The following is a 20,904-nucleotide window of genomic DNA, read 5'->3' as shown; positions in this document are numbered from 1 at the left end:
GGTATGAGATTTAAAAGTATTAATGCAGTATGGGGGCATATGAGAGTTCATCGTGTGAAAGCCGAAATGAATAAGGAGAGCTCTCACAGTGAGCTATCTCCTTCGAATTTGGTGACAGGATCAGCAAAAGGAAGATTCATCTCCGGTAAGAGAATGAGAGGATCGGTGGGAGTGAGTTCAGAAGTTATTGCTGCTGCTGAAACACTCATGTTGCTCAATCAAGAGTATTGAAAAAACAAAGAAATCCAAAGCATATTAGGGAGAATGAAAAAAGAAAAAAAAAAGTTATGTAAAAGAATTAAATATAGTGTAATATGTTTTCAGAATAAAATTATACTATATTAAAAATAGGTGTTCTTAAGTTTTTTATATTCTGTTTTATTATATACAGTATAATATGATAGGTTGATTACTCAATCTTGATTAATCTTATATCTTGCTGTTGATAAAAGGATAACATTGTGATTTCTCAAATAAATATATCAAGCTGCTTAGGATCGACTAGATGATATTGATCAAAATCGATCAATTTCCGAAAAAAAAATAAAAATGTAAACGAAATGGACTGATCGAATGATTTTCGATTGTTTTTTGTGATATTCGGTTTTTAAATCGATTAACTCAATCGACATCAACAAACCGATTTAACTTCCTTGAACCGATATTACGAATTTCTTTTTCCAAGACGGCCCATTTCCCACAAAAGGAAGTTGGTTACGGGCCCAATTCAATTTCAAAAAACGTGGGCTCAATTGGAAGCCCATCAGAGCAAAGTTCTGGTTCTTTGATCTTTCTACTAGTTGATACTAATTCTTGTGTCGAACATTTGGAGGTTTAGGGTTTTAGCTATTTGTCAGCTCTGCAAATTTGTTCTTTCTCTTATAGCGGATTAGTCTCAAGGTTCTCGGCTGTAGCCGGAGAGACCCTAAAAAATAGCAGCGACAAACTAGAAGTAAATCAGGCAATTTAATGGGGAAGATTGATTACCGGAAGCTTAAAGGAAGCCAAAACATGAGAGTAAGACTGGTATTAGCCACTCTCACCTCCACTCCGATTCAGGTTGAAGATATTCGTCTCGACGAGACGATCCCGGGTCTCCGCCCACACGAGGTTTCACTCCTTCGTCTCATCGAGCGCATTTGCGACGATTGCATCGTCCAAATCAACGATACCGGTATACTTTAATTTAGATTAGTTTTAGTCAGTTTGCCCTCCATTGTAAGGATATATCTAATTGATTTATGCTTATAACATTTTCTCAGGTACAAAGTTTAAGTACAAGCCTGGGATTATCGTGGGAGGAAAATGTAGCCATGATTGTGGCACTAGCAGGTCTATTGCTTATTTTTTGGAACCATTGATATTACTTGGTCTGTTTGCTAAGAAGCCCCTTTCCATAAGGCTTACAGGTATGTATGTATGTCTCTTTTGCTTGTTTGGAGTTTATGTTGTTACATTTTCTTGTGTTTAGAGACATTGACTCAAAATTGTTTTAATGAAACTTATGCACAGGAATTACAAATGATTCTAAGGACCCATCTGTTGATACTTTCCGGTCCACAACTTTACCTTTGTTAAGCCGTTTTGGAGTTCCTTCTGAAGGATTGGGATTAAAAATTGTGAGCCGTGGTGTTCCTCCTCTCGGTGGTGGTGTGGTTCAGTTGTCACTGCCAATTGTTCACAGTTTGAAAGTGAGTCTTCTGAGTTTCGTATTGGCCGGCTCTGTACTGTACATGTGTATGTATGAATATATAATATGTTGTTCTAATAACCTGCTGCTTTGCAGGCAGTGAATTTGACCGATGTGGGCATGATTGGGAAAATTAGAGGGGTTACCTTTTCAACCAAAGTTTCGGTCCAATTCGAAAATACTATGGTTCATGCTGCTCGTGGGATATTTAATAATTTGCTCCCAAATGTTTTCATATTCACTGATCATAGATCTGGAGACCAAGCTGGAGAGTAAGCTTTCTTCCCCATATGTTGCTATTTTATGCATTTTCAAAATGTTGATGAATCTGTTGCCTATTTGTTGATTAAAATTTGGAGCCTTTGTTAGTTAGAACAATTCAGCTCATGAGAAGGATATTCGATTTCAGGTCACCTGGTTATGGCATTTCACTGGTGGCACACACTACTACAGGATGCTGCATCTCTGTGGATACTGCAGTCTCGCATGAGCGTAAGGAAGATGTTAGCGAGATGGAAGATGAGAAGCCAATGCTGACACCTCCAGATGAAGTTGGAGAGAATATTGCATGTGCTCTTCTTGAAGAGATTGAACAAGGCGGAGTGGTAGATTCAACGCACCAGGTTCATATTCAACACATTCATCCTTTTAAGATTATTTATTTCTATTCCTCCTTTCCCTCCTTTTTTCCCCTACACTTTGAATTATTGTTACATTAATCGTGAGTGTAATACTGTAATATATAACGAACCAGGTGGGGTTTTTCACTATAATTAAGTGATAAATTGGCAGTCTATTTTCAGTCCATGAGACTATCTGCTATGGGTTGCCAAATTTTATGCTGGGAGGAATAGAACTATTGCCTATGATCTTATACCCTTGGAAGCTAATACAAAACCTTAGCTTGGATTAAAACATGAGCTGGGTTCTTTTGACTAAAATTAAATCAAACAGTGCAATTATTCTTGCTGATCATGTTTGTATATGTGGTTTGTAGGGCTTGTTGTTTCTTCTTTGTGCATTGTGTCCGGGAGATATGTCGAAGGTCCGCGTAGGAAAGCTGTCTCCACATGGAATAGAAACCCTCAGAGTGATCAGGGACTTTCTAAGAATCACATTTGATATAAAGCCAGATCCAGCGACGGGTACAGTTATAGTGAAAGGCCTGGGGAGCGGATTAACAAACTTATCCAGAAAGGTGTCATGATATTGTTGTTATCTCTTTAACTTTCTTTTTTGGTTAGCTCTCTAAATTTTGCCCTCATTACAAATTAACTTTGTTTGTGTTTCCACGCTATATTATAATACATGTAGAATGATTTATGTTGTCACTCCCTGTTCTTGTTTGAAATGTGTTGGGTTGTTTTTTTCTGAAATGGTAAAATTTCTGATAGATTACTTGTAAAGGAAGGAACAGATAATTGCATCATTGATTTTCGTAATGCGTTGCTGATTGTTGGTTCATAACACAAATCTGATTTTATTAAGCAAATAGGACTTTACATATATGCTGACTGACACAGACACTCACAATGACGCTAAACACAACGATCTTGTTTGTTACTCACATGACAAACGACTCGACTGGTGCTGCTTAATTGATGTCGATGGATTTAACGTCGGTCTTCTTAGGCTCAATTTTCGGAACGGTGACAGTGAGAACACCATTCTCCATGGCAGCTTTGATCTCATCCATCTTCACATTCTCCGGCAGCCTGAACCTCCTCTGGAACATTCCACTGCTACGCTCCACCCTATGCCACTTGTCATTCTTATCCTCCTTCTCCACCTTCCTTTCTCCGCTTATCTGGAGCACCCTGTCGTCTTCCACCTCCACCTTCACTTCTTCCTTCTTCAGCCCGGGGAGATCGGCCTTGAACACGTGCGCCTCAGGTGTCTCCTTCCAATCCATGCGAGTGTTGACGAAAGCAGAGGTCTCGTTCGCCGTGGACGAGGGGAACTGGATATCCTTGAATGGATCCCACACGTCCAGCGAGAATGGGTCGAGCGCGCTGCTCCGTCGATTGCCGAAGAAACTTGGGATCAACGACATATTTTGAACAAACGAAATTGAAAGAGGTTTTGTTTAGTGATAGTGTCTTTTACTACTTTGAGAATGCAATTGCTGATTTTCAACTTGATCGGCTATGGAGTGGTGGATATGAAATTTATAGGGGGGAAAAGGAGATTACCAGAAACTTGAAGGATCAAAGTGGAAAGATCGCGAGTGTTCGCAGTCTTTCTAGTTGTTTGCAGAATGTAGCAAAATGCTTTTAATGGGCATAATCGTCAATAAGCCATTACTAACGAATGTACGCGTTTGGGCTATACCGAATATGGGCCCCACAAAATATAGGCCATTTAGCATACGGCCCGATCTAATTATGGGCCACAATAGTGCCATGCCGAATATGGGCCGGACTTGTGATAAGCCGGGTGTGGGCCCTCGACGAATGTGGGCCTTGCCAAGCGTGAGGACAAAATAACAGAACAGAATTGTACATTAGGGACAATCAAGACAATAAATTAAACGTGAGGGACCAAGTTTTACCAAAGTAATTTGTTCCATCCAAAGTTTTAGGAGAAAATGTATACTTCCGTGATTCGTCCCTCACGTTTCACCTATAACATTTTTTCAATCTCTCATGTATTTTCGTTAACCAAACAAACCTTCACGTTTTTAAAACTGAGCCAAAAATACCCTTCTGCCGTTAACTTCACCTACGTGGCACCTATGTGGCGCTCCATGACGCCTACTCAGCTAACGAACCAATAAAATTGTGACATGTGTTAGTGGTACGTCACACATTTTTTGCCACGTCACCAATTTTTGCCAAGAAAATGTTGATTTTTTGATGACGTGTCAAAATTTTCGATGAGTCATATGACACATGTCACAAATATACTAGGTGCCACATGTGCAAAGTTAACGGTAGAAAAATATTTTTTGACTGATTTTTGAAAACGTGAGAGATTTTTAAGTTAACGAAAAAATTGCAAGGGACAAAAAAAATATTATAAATAAAACATGAGAGAATTTTCTCGAAAGTTTTAATTTTTAACTCAAACTCGGTAATACTAACAAGTATCAAACTTTATCTTTCAATGCCACTCTTCTTCTTGAAATAAAGACACGATCATTTTTTAGTTTTATAAACAAAAAAATTTGTAGCAAATACAAGGTCATGAATCACCCCAGGCATCATCTCTCAATTTTTGCCTAGTAACTATTCGATTCCGCCTAGCTGCTTCTTCTTTGGATTCCCTAGACCGAAAGGTAGAAGGCAACTTCAATCCCATTCCGTGGGCGATCAGCCTCTGGGCAGTTCTTGCACATGTCTTTGGCCTCTGACGAGGAGGTTCCAGATCTGAAAGTTCAATTACACAAAGGTAATGTGCATCAACACTTAGAATAAATATCTTATACAAAAAATATATACTAATTCTCGCACCCTTTTATATTATGCATCATGTATACCTTTTATGGGAATACATCCCAAAAGAGCATCATCATCTTCAAGGACACGAACAGTGAAAGAACATTGGACTTTGTTTTGAGCTTCAAGTGCTGCATTAAAAAATCAAGGACAATGAAATGAAAAATGGAGCAAAACTCATCATTTTCAAAGTCAACCATGATAGTGACGAAGATAATGCAAATCACACATAATTTAACAAGCTAACGTAAACATAAATAAAGGGTGGTGAAGGAAAAAGATGGTTGCCAACATAAATGGTAAGCCACAACAAGATGGCCACCGATTCAGCCATTATTACACTCTTACCGATATATATATTAAGTCATTACAAAGCTTGACGTACTTTGAACTTAATGGAAAATGTATTACCAAATTACAATTCGAAGATTATGAAAAACAAAATTACCGGCTGATGGATTTGAAAATACTGCTAGTGCTGTCGTATCATTGATCCAGCGAATGGAAACTCCACGATCTGTGAAGTTTGCAAAAAGCTTCTCCAAATCCATGGTCCGCAAAGTTGGAGAAAAGTCGGCTAGGACAAGCACATGACGTGGGCCATAGTTTGCTGTATTAAGAAACAAAGAATTAGTTTTTGTGGTGGTGTTGTGTCCCTACGGCTCAGTAATACTATTGAGCAAATCGTACAAATAGTGACACAAGAGTGACAATCCGAATCAGCACACTTTCAAACTAAAAATTAAAGAGGCAGCTTACGTTGATTTGAATTCTTTCTCCCTTCCGTAGTAGCACTGGCATCCTCATCATCTGAATCACCTGCCGTAGGCTCAAATTGTTGATCACTATACATTTTGTTCTTGTCATAAGAGAATGTTCCCCTCCCACGACGCTTAGGAGCCTCAACTTTAATATCTTCCGGTGAATGGTTCGGCTCTCTACTCGAGCTTTGTGAGGGAAGTAGTTCTTCATCTGGTCGGTCTGCAATAGCCTCCCAATCTACGGGATAACCCCACTTAAACATTTTTGCACCGATTTGCAATTTCAGAAAGATGACATAACAATGAGTTAAGACTTTTCTTGTAAATTGGTCAATACATCATTACTAAGTTCATGCTTATAGAAGATGACCACATACCATCATCTGAATCTGCATTCCGAGGCGATGACACAATGTCAGGCTTATTTGTTGATTCTTCACCAAGCCCTGCTAAGTCATCGACATCAGCAACATAATCAATCATATTATATATGTTCCGAATCAACATACAAATAAACACGTCTAATATTCGTGCAGAGTTGCTATTGAAGAAGTAAACGATGAGGAAATGCGACTCACCAGCAATAGTTGACTCTCCACATACTGAAACTCCATTTTCCGATGGCTTTCTAACACTTGCACAACGCAAACAATTTTTAGATTTTACTCGAAAACAGCATTTTGAAAACATACAACGTTAAAATTGGATATATAACAAAACGTCGAACATCTTAGAAACACACATACTTACCTCTGATGTTGAGTGGCGGTGAGAAGAGCGGCGCGTGAGAGAAGCGTGTCAGCCTTAAGAGAGAGGTAATTGGAGTTGTAAAGAGCGGACAATTCCGATAAAGCAGCGGCTAATTGAGCGGTGGCGGACGCCGTTTCGTTCACTTGGAGTTTCGAAACTACTGTTTCCAGGAGAGCAATTGCTTCCTCCGTCGCTCCTTCCTCGACTAGATCTTCAACTTTTTCGCTCCACTTAGTTTCAATGGAATCCATATCTCCATCTTCTTCTCTCCGAACAATCTCGCTATGCTTTTCCATTTTCTTTTCCTTTTTTCTTCTTCACTGCTTGATCAATCTTGTTTAATGTATGATACTTCGGGTCCTCAAACTTTTATACATGACATATATCGCTCCTCAAATTTCATTATATTCTATCCGAGTCCATGTACCAAATTTTAACATATATCAAACACAAGGGTAATATTGTAAATGTCTCCTTCGGTTTATTCGATTAAACAGAGAAATAATTTGCTTTTGATAAGCAAAGATAGAAGACAATGGTCAGTTCATCTTCAACCTCTGTAAACGCTGTAAGCTTTTTTGCTTTTAATACAATGGTGTATTATATAGCTTGTTCATTGCTTTTGATTGATACCATTCTTAATTTCTTTGTTTAGTCCAGTGTTTTCATTTAGGTTCTGCAAATCATAGTCGGCGTTCCAGAATTTGTGTTTCTCAAGTAAGTCTTTGCTCCTTCAATCTCTCTCTAGGATGAATTTCAGCTTCTGGGTTATCTCTTTAGGGTTGAAGTATCTGAATTCAAGCTTCTTAACTAGCCTTTAGCTGAGTTAATCTGGAATTACTTGTAAAAAATCGATCTTTTTTGGTTCAGTTTCATATTATCTTCATATCGTACATGTAAAATGCATTTGCAGGAACGAGTCCAATTAGAGAAGAAACCCGATTACAAAACCAAATTGAGAATACCCAAATCAGTTTCGATTTCGAAAGATGAAACTATTGTTCCCCAGCCGCCATTGGTGGCTGCTTTAGAAGCTTCAGCCAAACAAAATGTTGCCACTTTTCACTTCCCAGGGCACAATAGAGGACGAGAAGCTCCATCTTCACTGAGTCGACTCATCGGTTCGAGGCCGTTTCTTCATGATTTGCCTGAGCTGCCAGAGCTAGGTAATCTTTTTTCTCGAGAAGGGCCAATTTGGGAAGCACAAAAGCAAGCGGCCAAGTTATTTGGATCTTTAAAAACATTGTTTCTTGTTGGTGGTACTACTTGTGGAATCCAGGCAACAATAATGGCTACTTGTTCTCCTGGAGATATTTTAATTCTTCCTCGAAACTCCCACATATCGGCAATATCAGCTATGGTGTTATCAGGAGCTATACCAAAATATATCATACCTAATTATAATGAGGATTGGGATATTTCTTACGGTGTCACTCCATCACAGGCAAGTTCAATGCTTTACTGGTGTACATTCTATTTTGAATTTATTTAGAAAGGTAAAACGTCGTCTATTTGAAGACGGAGGCATTATTATTTTGCAAAATTGAATTGTTCATCTTGAATGTCACTAAGATTAAAGATATTTTGTCATACAGGTGGAGAAAGTAATGATGGAGTTAGAGTTAAAAGGGCAGCAAGCTGCTGCTGTATTCGTAACTTCGCCAACTTATCACGGAATTTGCGGCGAGTTATGTAAGATATCCGACTTGTGTCACTCATATGGAATCCCTTTGATTGTTGACGAGGCTCATGGGGCCCATTTTGGATTTCACTCGGAGCTACCTCCTTCAGCTCTCGAGCAAGGGGCTGATTTGGCCGTGCAATCGACCCACAAGGTTCTTTCCTCTCTTACACAGTCATCTATGTTACACTTGTCAGGAAACCTAGTAGATAGAGATAGAATTCATCGGTGTCTCCAAACTCTTCAAAGTACAAGCCCTAGTTATCTTCTGTTAGCTTCATTAGATGCCGCTAGAGCTCAGCTTTCTGAAAGTCAAGATTTTGTTTTTAATAAAGCAGTGGAATTGGCTAACGAATTGAGAAAATCGGTCCAGGAGATTCCTGGAATTTCAGTGCTCGACTTTCCTAGCATTATCGATCCTTTGCGGATTACCATTGGTTTTTGGAAGCTCGGTCTTTCTGGTTATGATGCAGATGAAATACTTAGTGAAGTTCATGGGATTGTCTGTGAACTTGTCGAGGCCAAATCTATGACTTTTGCGATTAACCTAGGAACTTGTGAGGAACATGTCAAGAGGCTCGTCCTAGGAATAAAGCAATTATCAGAAGATTCTTTGCAGAATCAGAATTTGAGAAAAAGGACTGCTATCATCACAGACCGGAAATTTGTACCTTTTGCTGAAAGTAATATGAGCTTGAGCCCTAGAGATGCATTTTTCACGAAGAAAAGAAGAGCGAGTATTGATGATTGTGTTGGGAAAGTTTCGGGAGAGCTTATTTGTCCATATCCTCCAGGAATACCTGTACTGGTTCCTGGAGAGATAATTACACACTCAAGTTTGAATTATTTGTTGGATGCTAGAATTTCAGGTGCTGATATTAGTGGAGCTTCTGATCCTTTACTTTCATCCATTCTTATTTGCGATCTATAGTAATATTATTTCCTGGAATGAGCGATTTCCTTGCTCGGATATTAGTTCAGAACGAACATTGTTAGAACTTGTCTGGCCGTTTTTTGTCCATTTATAAAAAAAGAAGAAGATATTAGTTCAGAATTTGACCAGTCTAGAAGTGAATTCAGAAAGAAGTTTCATGAAACAGAGACTCATTTTCAGTTTTTCAGTGTAATTTAAGAGTTAAGGAATCTGAGACACTTATTTGCATAAATTATTTTAATTTAATGACAAAATTAAACTTCCCTTGCCCAAAAATTCATGGATGCAAACTGATGTATGTCAATTCTAAGTAAACCACAATTTTTTTCAGACCAACTTCAATTGTCTAGAAATTGATCCTAGAACTTATCACTCCAGAACCTTAGAACTGGTCATTTACTTCGTCCTAAAAACCTGATATAGAAAACACTACAAAATCCTTCCTTTTGGAGAAGAAACTAGAAAAGTATTCCTACTAGGCTTGCTTCTTTCTTGGCGGACCGGCAAGATCATCCTCAACGTTGTCAAAATCTCCAACGAGCTGCAAGTCTAGAGAATTATAAGGACCTGCAAGAAGATATTCACTTTAGTATTTCTTTGGTTGTTGAAATGAATCTCTACAATCTTCAACAATAAAAAAGAATTGAATCTCTACATAAAAGAAAATAGAAACCAAACCAACATGGTCTCTCAACCCTATGTATTTTGCAAATAATCACCATTAATAAGAGTAGAGTATACGGTGTCTGGCCTACACGTACCATCATCAACGGATTCGAGATGTCGAACACTGTCATTTGAAGCAGTCGCTCGGGAAGGGCGCTTTTTCAGGTAGTCTTTCTCCAGAGGCCTTGGAGTTTGAAACGAAAATTGCGACAATGTAACCCCATCTTTTAGATACTCAGGATGCTCCATCAAGAACCTAAGAATCCAAAAACAACAATACGATGATTACGCAAAAGCAAATACAAAGCAAGGTTTTAAACATTCAAGTGATGGGAAAAACATACTTTTGAACCTCGACCATTGACCGAAACCTCTTCCCTGTTGGAGCTTCATAGTACCTGAAAAATACAACTCGGTCATATGGTTCAGACCAAACACACTCAACGTCATTCAAAACAATAAATTTAAATGAATTAGGGATGGCATAACATACACGTCCGCAAACCTCGAACTTCCTTGGCTTCTAATCCGTAGACTCCGGTTCCATCCGGCAGGGGTCTGAGCGATACTAGGCTTATCAATAGCCCATATCCGGCTTCCATCTTGAGAGATGTCGGTGGGGTCCTCACATTCCAAATCCGGGCGCCACTGCTGAGCTGTCTTACAGTAGAAAGGGCGTTCAAGGATATGCTCACGTATCTCTTCATACTTTTCTACTGTTGGCATGAGTCTCCATTTGTAGCAATTGGCACATTGGACAGCGAAAGCGCCAATTGGCGGCAGGCCTGCACGAGGTAGAGATGGTGGAGTAGAGTTAGCTACAGGCTCGTATAAAACCAATTGCTTGGAAGCATCGACAGCTTGTTTCTCAGAACTTGTACTACTGAAGCAACTTTCTTCCATGTTCAATTGATCGGAAGCATTTCCGAACGGCGATTGCATCTCCATGGATCGATTGAACCGGCTTCCTGACATGCAATGGACACAAGAACAATCAAGAAAACCACATATATAAACTTCAATAACACGTTTCGTCCACTTTTCGAAAATGCCACTACAATTAGCAACTTTGCTATAATAGGTCCAAGTTCAAATGACCAAACTGAGTACCAGCTTAGTATTTCCTATTGAATTCATCTAAAACCAGCCAACGTTATGCTATTGCTTCCTTAGAGTTGCCACTTGATAGACAACAATCCAATTTTAACAGAGCTAAAAAAAATGAAAACAACAACCAGCCTCAATTCCGCCACGTGGAGTCGATTATATGAATCCCACGTTTGAAACAAAATGACTACACTACTTTGTGCTGACCGACTTGAAGGTAAATCTAACAGAATTATCATCTGATGTTCAGAAATTCCGAGCTTACACGCTATTGCTCCTACACGAAGGATGTTCAAGTTAGTAAATAAACACAAAAGCATCAATGAAATTGATACTGACACACTAATAATGACTATAAATTGTTTACAGATGATGCAATGATCTACAACAACAAACAGCTAATGCCTAATATCTATCATACAGCGTATCGAAAAAACTGACCTTAACAAACTCGGCAATCCGAAATACTATGCTTGAATCACTAAAAATGGTGGAGCAACCTATTTTTGTTTGATGATTCCAATCACGTTAATATGCAATAATTCCTTTTTGGTTTTATTTAAACCTATTTTTGTTTGATGATTCCAATCACGTTAGTATGCAATAATTCCTTTTTGGTTTTAAATAAGGCAGCTGTAAATAATAATTAAATAAGTATAACGGAAAATTTGTCACCAAAGTTCTAATATAATGATGATTTCAGATTAAGGAAATCCATAAATTCCATATCACACAGATATTAAACACATTCTAAATTTTATTAATCACAGTTATGCATCATTAATACTTGCCAATATCAGCTCAATCCCAACAAAAAAAAAAATGCATCGAGAAAACGACAAAACATCGAACATGTAAGGGAATGACACTACCAAACTAAGTTGAGATCAAACGATGCGCCGTTGATCTCACCATAACAAATAAATCTGGACCGTTGATTACACCATACCAAATAAATCTGCGCCGTTGATGACGAAGGCTCCTTCTCTGTGTTTTTTATCGTTCCTTATCTTTGGAGACGGTAATGATGGTGATGACGGTTGAAAAAATAAATCAGAGTGTTACCGATTAATCGGTAATTGTTACTCCATCTGGTCTAAAATAAATTGTCCATTTTATTTTATAATTTAAATGAATGATAATCATATTGGAAAGGAGGGAGTAATAGTTAATTAATCTTTATGTATCAAAATATACGATATTTTGTATATTTAAGTACGTTCAAATAGACATTAATGAAAAAATATATGTCTAGTTGCACGTATTCGAAAATATAAAATCATGATGTATTTTGAGACGGATATAATAGAAAAAATTAAATTATAGTGTAGAATTATTATTATTCTAGTCTTTAAAGGAGTGGGCAGGTCGAGATTAGAGTGTAATTTGGAGTCTCCGATTTATATAGTAATTATATATCTGTCTAAAGAAGTCAAAAAGTATACTTACCATTTACCTCCGACTAATGGAGGGGTCGGGATTGGAGAGCTTGGATGGAATCCCAGCTACGATTTAAGCGGTCGAGATTGGAGAGCGTTGATGGAAACCCAGCTACGATTTAAGCGGCTAAATCGTGTAAGTGGGCAATGATACCCATTCGCGGCTGTCAAACTTAGGTCTCTGTGAAAACTGCTTTCGCTGTAAATTTGCGAGTGTTTTATTCCGTGCAAAAGACGCTTCTGAATCGTTGATTGTGACCTAGATATCTTCGAAGAACCTTTATGATGATTTTATATATATTGTGGTGGCAAAAGGTGATTAACATGCTTAAGGTAAAAAGTTCCCCCTCAAAATTTTTTTTGAGCTGAGATGACAACATTGCTCACAAGACTTGTAATGAGGTTTAGAATTTATATTCCACAAGGCCGGATTGTCTCGTGGGCCGATCTTAACCGATCCACTTTATTTTTTCTTATAAAATACATTATAATTTTTAAAATAATTTTTTTAAAAATTATTATTAATTTATTATATTTTTTCTACTATTATTTTTTATAAAAAATAATAATAAATCTACATTACTACATCAAAAGTAATTTAATTTAATTAATTGTTGAATTTGGTATTATTACACAGACGCTACCTATACTTTTCCCAAAACTTCCTTTTACCACCTAAGCATTTTTTATTTTTTTTTACATTGCCTACCTCAACTTCACTTTCGCCATCCAAGTTAACCTGCGGTTACGAAAAGCCGCCTTGACATTCACCGTCCGTTACATTAGATTTACTAATTGCAACTGTTGTGGCATTTTAATAAGCTAACTGCTGCTGATGTGAGATTTACCGTCCGTTAGATCTACTAACTGCCGTTGTCGTGGCATTTTATTTTAAAAAAATTAGGTGGTCCCTTCTCGTCTCCCCCCCCTTCCTCTCATTTCATTAAGAATGGTAAAGTGGGACCGACTTAAAAAATTTAGTACTAGTAAATGCCACATTTACGGCTGTTAGTTTATCTAACGGGCGTTAACCTTCCCTTAACGGCGGGGAGTAACTTATAGAGCGGAAAGGAAGTTGAGGCATACAAACGTAAGAAATCGAAGATCAGTGAGCAATATGCAATTTTCGGAAAAGTTGAGATACCATCTCATAATTAATACTACCCGTTAAATTTTAATCTTACATCAGCACGTATGTATGTAACGTGACCAGTTCAGACTTTAATAAATTGCTTCTCTTCTTAAAATAACTATAGGTCATCTTCAAAAAAAACTATAGGTCAATATATTTGATTATTATTCACAATAGACATGTGTGTGGTATAAGATTTGTGCATATTAAATGCATAAATATCTATCGATTAATCAGATATTCTACGTAATGTATGTATCTAAAAGTCAACAGATCCCCTTTCGAAAATAAATTGACAGCAGATTGTATGAAGTGGACGCATTTAGAATCTAATCGATCTAATTGATCGACATCTTTCAGTATTCTTTTTAATAAAATTCTTTCTTTTTTGTTTTTTTTTTTTGAATCTAGCAACAGAAGATATAATAATACTAAGTTTAAAATAAGAAAAATATCTTAATTTATACACCATTTGCCCCAAATTATGTCAATTTTTGGGTATTCATATAAACCAACTATGTTACTTAAAAACGGGACGGATATAGATACGAATACGGGAGTGGGGACGGAAAACGGGAAATCGTAAAATTTGAAGGTACGGGGACGGTAATGTTAAAATAATTAAAAATAATAATTAGTATAAAAAAATACTAAATAGTTTTAAAATTAAGTTAAATCATAGTATAATTCTAAAAGTTTAAATGATTAAACTTTTTTTTTTTGATGAAAAAAGGATTAAACCTTATAAAATGTATGATTCATAAATCAAATATTAGGAGTAGTAGGCCTAGGCGTGAATATAGGTCTTCATAGAATCATAAGATACATCTTTGTAGACTGTAGTTATTAAATTAGATAACAAATTAACCACCGTTAAGAATCATTGACTCTAGTCTAGTCAGTGACCTTGTCATTGTTTTTTTAACGTTTCCGTGAATAAAAACTGCTTATTGAAACGTTTTGTTGTAATTTTTACAAAAGTAACCGGGACGGAGCGTACACGTCCCCGCCACGATCCCGATTCCGGTGCGTATCCGAGACGGAAACGGCGTCTACCCCCACGTACCCACGTAACATAGCAAACCAATAAAACATTTGCATTATTTATTTTCGAGTAAACCCATGAATTGTCCTCCAAAGTTTACGCATCCCGCCCCAAAAGACCCTATTGTTTTCCGTCAATCACCGTTAACTCTAACGTTTGTAATTTTCATTAAGAAAGATCATGCCGTTAAATTTTCTGCCAGCTAGCACTCTTAACCAATCTATGTTCGACACGTGTCACATGACATGTCATATGATCTAAGTCACCAACTCGACCCGAACCGAAACACAAATCGAAATATGTTTATCCAATGTAATCGAACCAAATGAAACTGATTTGAAGTAAAAACAACTAAAAAAAGATTGACTCGCGACATCCGTATTCGTTTCTTTCAAAATCAAATAAAAATGAAGAATCTAAGTTTTTTTTTTATAATAGAACCTAAGCTTTTCCATGATAGCATGAACATAAAATAAAACATGCTTACATAGAATAAAGTATTTTTTAATAAAAAAAAAAGATAAAGTATTTTTAATGACATTAAGAGCCATAAAATAGTGCGAAAATAATCAAAAATTGATAACAGAATGACTTCAAAAGAATACAAAAGTCGAAAGTGAAATGGTCAAACTCAAAATTCATGTCATTAAATATTACCAAACTACTATCGGCCAACACAAATCAAAGACACCATTCTATGATCTATTCATAATGGTCGATAATCATATAGTCGTGCTAGCTACTCATCTTGATGCAAAACAGTTCCGTCTTGATGTAAAACACTTCCAATCTCATTTGCTCCTTGTGAAGGTCCAGTTTCTCCTTGTACAGCTCTATCGTCATGTAGAGGTCTAGTTCTTGCTTCAACATAGCCAATTATTGATTGACGAGAATTAGCTATCATATTTCCACTTCCACCATTATCAGGGTACGGTCTTGAAAGCTACAATTACCAAACAAAGAAAGATAAATAATTCAACATATATACAAGTAATTGAAGATAAATATAATGTCGAGATTATCAGTGGAACATATGGCCTTGTGCACGATCTCTGATTGTGGCCTTGTTGTCTACATCTACCACAAGTTTGTATCTGATTTACCCTTGATATAATACGTTGACTGTTTGTTTCCTCCGGCTTCCTCATCCCCAATTTCTTAGGCCTTCCTGGCTTCTTTACAAATGGAGGTGCCTCCAGATCGTCAATGTTTGTCTTCGGCCATTGATCTTTTCCATTGGTTCCATGCATTGCACCACTATATGTCTTCATAAAGGTTCTTGGCTTGTAATAAAAATCAACATAATCTTCTGGGTTGTCGCCCTTCTTCTTAATTGCTGCCATAGCATGTGAACATAGAATCCCCACTATACCCCAAAGTCCACAGCTACAATGTCAAGTATTCAAGTCAACTGTAAATTTTTAGATAACACCATACCTAACAGTATATTTACTGTTTCCGGATCTTTCAGTGAGCCATCATCGAGAATATTCAATAAATTTTCCATTCTCCGTAAAATCCTAGGGCACTCAGGCCCTTGGTAATTTAATATAGCGCTCTCTTGGCTCCTAAACCTTCTTATCGTGTATGTAACAATCCACTCAAACATACTCACTATTGGTAGTGCCCTTATAGGTAAAATTATTGCATTTAGTGATTCACACATATTGTTGACAACTGTGTCACTCTATGCCATATGACCAAAAGCATGAATGCACCATCTACTTGCAGGAATGGCAAGTAGATACTCGTACGCATCAATATCCTTTTCCTTGATTGCGTTCATGGAAATCCGCCTTTGTATGGTGCCTTTGCTGCATACCACAAGAGTTTTTTTAGCTATTCAGAAGGATATTTAGTTTTGAAGTTACTATACAAATGCCTCACACAATATCTGTTCTTTACTTGCCACTCATTAAACAAGCTTTGTAATCCCTGCAAGCAAATTAAATGTAAGATAAATGCAATAATAATTTAATTTGAATATATGATATATTATAGAAACAAACGTATCTTTTGTCGATCACTCATCCAAACCCATGATCTTGGATCGGCTGAACCAAGATCCTGAAGAACAAGTTACGAGATCCACTTTCATGTCTCTTTGCATTCTTTCTCAACAATAGCAAAATCTATAGGAAAAATTTGATCATTTGCATCTCTACCAATTGCAGTTAGCAGCTGGTTGGAGTTGTTGCCTTTCAAGAAACATCCATCAATACAAATTAAAGGCCTATAGAACCTAAAACCCTCCTTGGAGGCCTTGAAGCACATATACATCCTCCGAAACGTGGATATATTTGTGTTGGGGCCAGGTTCAATAAAACAGCTCGAGCCAGGGTTACTTTTATGTATTTCTGCTGCATAGTCTCTCAGTCTTCTATATTGCTCCTTATAAGTCCCATAAATTTCTTCAAATGCTTTGGACTTGACCCTGTAAGCCATTTGAGTAGCTATATCTAGCATCCATTTGTCCCTCACATACTCCGCCACCTCTCTTGTAGACATCTTGCGATTTTTTAGAATTTTTGGCATGAATTTCTTCACAAGCCATGGAGTTGAGGTCAACTTGTTGGATGTAGTTCTTGTACACTTGTGTTCACAATGCATCGACTTCAATTGAAAATTTTTTGTGTTCCAATTTTCTAAAATCTGCACAAATCATTTGCATTCCTTCCCACCACGACATTCTGCTCTCACCCTTTTTCTCTCGTTTCTTTTGAAGAAGATATCATAATCATTTGGAATTGCATAGTCTCTTATAGCTTCCTTTGCTTCATCTAGGTTGTAAAACATCATACCAACCTTGAATTCTACATTCCCTTTCTGTTTTTTACTATCATATATATTACGAGCCACAAAATTCTCCTCAGATTCATCATTGCTCCCATACATTAATTCATTTTCATCAAAGCCATACATATCACCTATTTCTTCCGACTCGTATCTAGTTTCTAGTCTAAACAACTCATCATCCCCTTGATTATTTATATAAATTTCTGAGAAATTAAGTTCTGGTGCTTCATTTTAACTAGGTGCTGACAAATGCTCATAATCTTCTTCAAACTCAGGTTCCATTATCGTAGTAATAGGATCAATTGTTGCATTATTAGCAGGATAAAAACCATCCTCCAAAATTTTACCTTGAAAGAAGGTTTTCTCATCATCATCTACAATGTATGGAAACCTTAAACCACCAACACTTAAATATATTTCATCTTCTCCATCTTCACGTCCACGCCTGTTTAAAAGGATATGAAACCATGCATATAGCACACAATTAATTATTTTTTTATATCATATAAAAATTTATAAAAAAAGATAACACTTGGGAGGGACCACAAGGAATGCTCTGATGTCTATAAACTAGTAAGAGTCCATTTGTGCTCAAAAATTCTATTTTCTTAAATCATTGAAAATTTGTTTTACCTGTCTTGAAAAGTAAGAACGATTGAACATGGGACATATGATGCTCATGTTGAAACATAGAACATGCCATTTTGATCTATTTGAGAACAAAAAATGAACCCAAATACTACTCTTATTCATCTGCCAAGAGTCAATTCGAGCAAAGAAAGCAACTTAATTTGCTATCTTACTATACCTTATTCATTAACTATTGAAAATCAATCAATTCTTATTTTAATCATATCATGAGTCACAAATCACAATTGTATTTTGCTTGCATTTTTAAAAACCATCTCCGATCAATATTTAAACTTTTACAAGATTTCTACTTTACATATTATAGAGTTTGATTAAAAAACAAAAACGAACACTAAAATACAAATGTAATCAAAACTTACTTCGCCATGTACGTTTAACCCCAACACCAGTGGCTTCGATTGTTTGACGACTGCAAGAGACAAGGGTTTTAGAATTTTGATGCAGGTGTCGAATGTTTGTGTGAGATTGTAGTACGACGGTTGTCGAGTTTTGAAAATTAAAGGACTGCATTTTTTAATTCACTTTGATATTATTACGATTTGATTTTGGTTCGCGTTTCAGTTCGGGTCGAGTTGGTAACTCAGATCATATGACATGTCATGTGACACGTGTCAGACATAGATTGGTTAAGAGTGCTAGCTGGCAGAAAACTTAACGACCAGGTATTTCTTGATGAAAATTACAAACGTTAGGGTTAACGGTGATTGACGGAAAACGATAGGGTCTTTTGAGGCGGGATGTGCAAACCTTGAGAGACAATTCATGAATTTACCCATTTATTTTTGGACTTAATTATAATTATATTTATTAAAATACCCTTAAAATCAATAATTTTTTTATGTACAATTCTCTAGATTTCAATTCAAAAATTGCCACTATATCATCGTTCGTTCACCATTCATTGTTCAAAATGCGAACAATTTTAAAATTTTCGTGAAAAATCAATAGAGAAATGAATATTTTTCTTCTTTTAAATCTTAATTTAATTTGAAGAATCACTCATAATATGAGTGGCATTGATTCGATCATGATTCATCAATAGTATAAATGAAGTATTTAAACACCTAAAATGAATGTGAACGAAACCCGAATCTAGATTGATAGTGTAAATTTTTGACATTCTCTACGTACCCTCTTCTTCTTTTTTGACATTCTGATAATGTCTCTCATCATGTCATCTCTAGATGGAGCAACGGTTTTAGTGAAATCAATAAATCTATTTATTTCTAGTACCATTCCGTCCAAAACTATTTGCCTATTTTTTCATATAAAATTATATGGAATAAAGAGATAAATATTTTCGAACCGAGGGTATTTTTAGGAGATTACAATATCAATTTAATAATATATTTTATACTAATAATTGAGTAAAATACTCTTAGTATATATTATCTCCGATTTTTAATAGATGTTGGTTTTATTTTTTAGTTAATCGAAAAGCTTATATATTATAAAAACGTCATTTATTTAGAAATAGAGTATTAGTACATAATAACAAAATAATTTTTGTGAATGAAAAAATTTTTTTGGCCAATTTTCTATCATTTCGTGTGCTGATAGTTGGAACAAGAGATTAATCTGACCGGTCGACAATAAGATATTCGGAGGGAGAAAAGTATATATAACGAATGGCGTATTTAATAATTAATAATCAAAATTATTTAAAGGGGAATTTTATGCAAAAAAATATCATTTTACTATTGTTTTCTTATTACAAAAAAGTGTAGTAATATAGAAACGTAAAAATCGAAAATATATAATTATAAGCAGAAGTTGAAAGCTAACTAACGTAAGGCTGCGAAAGCGTCCAAATAACACACATAGAGAGAGAGAGAGAGAGAGAATACTAAAAGCTTTGGCGGGGAGGGGACGGAATATCTCACCCAGCTGTTCTTCTTCTTCTTCTTCTTCTTCTTCTTGTTTCGTTCCTTCTGTCGTTCTTTCTTTCTTCGCCAATCCCAAAGAAGAGAGAGAGATTCAGAGAGAGAGAGAGACACACACAGAGAGAGAAAGAGAGAGAGAGACAGAGTTCCGCCAGCCAGCCTGGTCCCCAAATCTGGATTATTAAATTTATTTAAAAGGTGTGAAGAAGAAGAAGAAGAAGAAGAAGAAGAAGAAGAAGAAGAAGAAGAAGAAGAAGAAGAAGAAGAAGAAGAAGATCTGACACCAACAAATTGTATTGTATTCTATTGTATGTTAGCCCATTCTTATAGATTCCGATTTCTATTTTTCTCGTTTCTCTCAATTCGCATGCGTCATTTGCTTCATCTTCACCTAAGATTCAGCTTTCTTTTGGGCCAGATTATGATAAATTACTCACTAGATTGATACAATACAAAACCCCTTTTTTGTATTTCGTTAATTTTCAGATCAGATGTTTTAAACTTTGGGTTTTTAATCTTTTTCTGCAGGCCCTTCTTTCTTCTTCGCCAAAATAGACCATGGATTATGAGAGCAATGGCTGGATTTGGGATGTTTTGTATCAGACCCCTCATCTATTTGGGGGTCTGATGCTTACTGCTGCTTTGTTTGGCTTGTCCACCAGCTATTTTGGCGGAATCGGGGTTTTTGCATTGCCTCACGTCTGGTCCAATTCCGGAATCTTTCATAAGGAGAGGAAGCAGAAGAAGCGTATTCGTGTTTATATGGATGGCTGCTTCGATCTTATGCATTATGGCCATGCTAATGCCTTGAGGCAAGCTAAGGCTCTCGGCGATGAATTGGTGGTTGGTGTTGTCAGTGATGAGGAGATCATTGCTAACAAAGGTCCCCCTGTTTTATCCATGGAAGAAAGGTAGTTATTATTTTGACATTT

The 20,904-nt window shown here is 36.5% G+C and overlaps 6 protein-coding genes across 6 annotated transcripts; 3 read left to right on the top strand and 3 right to left on the bottom strand.

Moving 5' to 3' along the window:
- The first annotated feature begins 969 nt into the window (after positions 1–969).
- LOC139883625 (probable RNA 3'-terminal phosphate cyclase-like protein) lies at positions 970–2,897 on the top strand. Its single transcript, XM_071867777.1, has 6 exons — positions 970–1,174; positions 1,263–1,409; positions 1,513–1,691; positions 1,787–1,962; positions 2,100–2,313; positions 2,688–2,897. Exons 1-6 carry the CDS (start codon positions 970–972, stop codon positions 2,895–2,897), a joined length of 1,131 nt encoding a protein of 376 aa, XP_071723878.1.
- Positions 2,898–3,284: 387 nt separating this feature from the next.
- LOC139883626 (17.3 kDa class I heat shock protein-like) lies at positions 3,285–3,743 on the bottom strand. The gene has a single exon (XM_071867779.1). The coding sequence runs from the start codon at positions 3,741–3,743 to the stop codon at positions 3,285–3,287; it is 459 nt and encodes a 152-aa protein (XP_071723880.1).
- Positions 3,744–4,873: 1,130 nt separating this feature from the next.
- Positions 4,874–6,934, bottom strand: LOC139883631 (uncharacterized). Its single transcript, XM_071867783.1, has 6 exons — positions 6,639–6,934; positions 6,266–6,522; positions 5,887–6,126; positions 5,576–5,737; positions 5,169–5,258; positions 4,874–5,058 (listed from the first exon to the last, which is right to left on the bottom strand). Exons 1-6 carry the CDS (start codon positions 6,932–6,934, stop codon positions 4,874–4,876), a joined length of 1,230 nt encoding a protein of 409 aa, XP_071723884.1.
- Positions 6,935–7,173: 239 nt separating this feature from the next.
- LOC139883630 (uncharacterized) lies at positions 7,174–9,250 on the top strand. The gene is made up of 4 exons (XM_071867782.1): positions 7,174–7,206; positions 7,299–7,355; positions 7,552–8,082; positions 8,234–9,250. The coding sequence occupies exons 1-4, from the start codon at positions 7,174–7,176 to the stop codon at positions 9,248–9,250; spliced, it is 1,638 nt and encodes a 545-aa protein (XP_071723883.1).
- A 478-nt stretch (positions 9,251–9,728) lies between these two features.
- LOC139883628 (methyl-CpG-binding domain-containing protein 2-like) lies at positions 9,729–10,867 on the bottom strand. Its single transcript, XM_071867781.1, has 4 exons — positions 10,413–10,867; positions 10,264–10,317; positions 10,015–10,175; positions 9,729–9,820 (listed from the first exon to the last, which is right to left on the bottom strand). Exons 1-4 carry the CDS (start codon positions 10,865–10,867, stop codon positions 9,729–9,731), a joined length of 762 nt encoding a protein of 253 aa, XP_071723882.1.
- A 9,663-nt stretch (positions 10,868–20,530) lies between these two features.
- Positions 20,531–20,883, top strand: LOC139883627 (uncharacterized; the record flags this gene model as incomplete). Its single annotated transcript, XM_071867780.1, has 1 exon — positions 20,531–20,883. A coding segment is annotated over exon 1 (353 nt), but the record flags the coding sequence as incomplete, so codon positions are not given.
- Between the last annotated feature and the right edge of the window lie 21 nt (positions 20,884–20,904).

The sequence above is a fragment of the Rutidosis leptorrhynchoides genome, unplaced genomic scaffold, assembly GCF_046630445.1.
Source record: "Rutidosis leptorrhynchoides isolate AG116_Rl617_1_P2 unplaced genomic scaffold, CSIRO_AGI_Rlap_v1 contig429, whole genome shotgun sequence".
NCBI classification, from domain to species: Eukaryota; Viridiplantae; Streptophyta; class Magnoliopsida; order Asterales; family Asteraceae; genus Rutidosis; species Rutidosis leptorrhynchoides.
This window is presented reverse-complemented; position numbering and strand designations above follow the sequence as displayed.

What these genes read in the sequence shown, in the direction of transcription:
- LOC139883630 (XM_071867782.1), top strand. Translation starts at nt 7,174, where the DNA reads ATGGTCAGTTCATCTTCAACCTCTGTAAACGCT. An exon ending in CTTCAACCTCTGTAAACGCT is followed by an intron (nt 7,207 to 7,298) that starts GTAAGCTTTTTT and finishes TGTTTAGTCCAG; the next exon opens with TGTTTTCATTTAGGTTCTGC. An exon ending in CCAGAATTTGTGTTTCTCAA is followed by an intron (nt 7,356 to 7,551) that starts GTAAGTCTTTGC and finishes ATGCATTTGCAG; the next exon opens with GAACGAGTCCAATTAGAGAA.
- LOC139883625 (XM_071867777.1), top strand. Translation starts at nt 970, where the DNA reads ATGGGGAAGATTGATTACCGGAAGCTTAAAGGAAGCCAAAACATGAGA. An exon ending in CGTCCAAATCAACGATACCG is followed by an intron (nt 1,175 to 1,262) that starts GTATACTTTAAT and finishes ACATTTTCTCAG; the next exon opens with GTACAAAGTTTAAGTACAAG. An exon ending in TCTGGAGACCAAGCTGGAGA is followed by an intron (nt 1,963 to 2,099) that starts GTAAGCTTTCTT and finishes ATTCGATTTCAG; the next exon opens with GTCACCTGGTTATGGCATTT.
- LOC139883631 (XM_071867783.1), bottom strand. Translation starts at nt 6,934, where the DNA reads ATGGAAAAGCATAGCGAGATTGTTCGGAGAGAAGAAGATGGAGATATG. An exon ending in GAATGCAGATTCAGATGATG is followed by an intron (nt 6,127 to 6,265) that starts GTATGTGGTCAT and finishes GTTATCCCGTAG; the next exon opens with ATTGGGAGGCTATTGCAGAC. An exon ending in ATTTTCAAATCCATCAGCCG is followed by an intron (nt 5,259 to 5,575) that starts GTAATTTTGTTT and finishes TTTTTAATGCAG; the next exon opens with CACTTGAAGCTCAAAACAAA.
- LOC139883628 (XM_071867781.1), bottom strand. Translation starts at nt 10,867, where the DNA reads ATGGAGATGCAATCGCCGTTCGGAAATGCTTCCGATCAATTGAACATG. An exon ending in AGTTCGAGGTTTGCGGACGT is followed by an intron (nt 10,318 to 10,412) that starts GTATGTTATGCC and finishes TGTATTTTTCAG; the next exon opens with GTACTATGAAGCTCCAACAG. An exon ending in TCAATGGTCGAGGTTCAAAA is followed by an intron (nt 10,176 to 10,263) that starts GTATGTTTTTCC and finishes TTGGATTCTTAG; the next exon opens with GTTCTTGATGGAGCATCCTG.
- LOC139883626 (XM_071867779.1), bottom strand. Translation starts at nt 3,743, where the DNA reads ATGTCGTTGATCCCAAGTTTCTTCGGCAATCGACGGAGCAGCGCGCTC.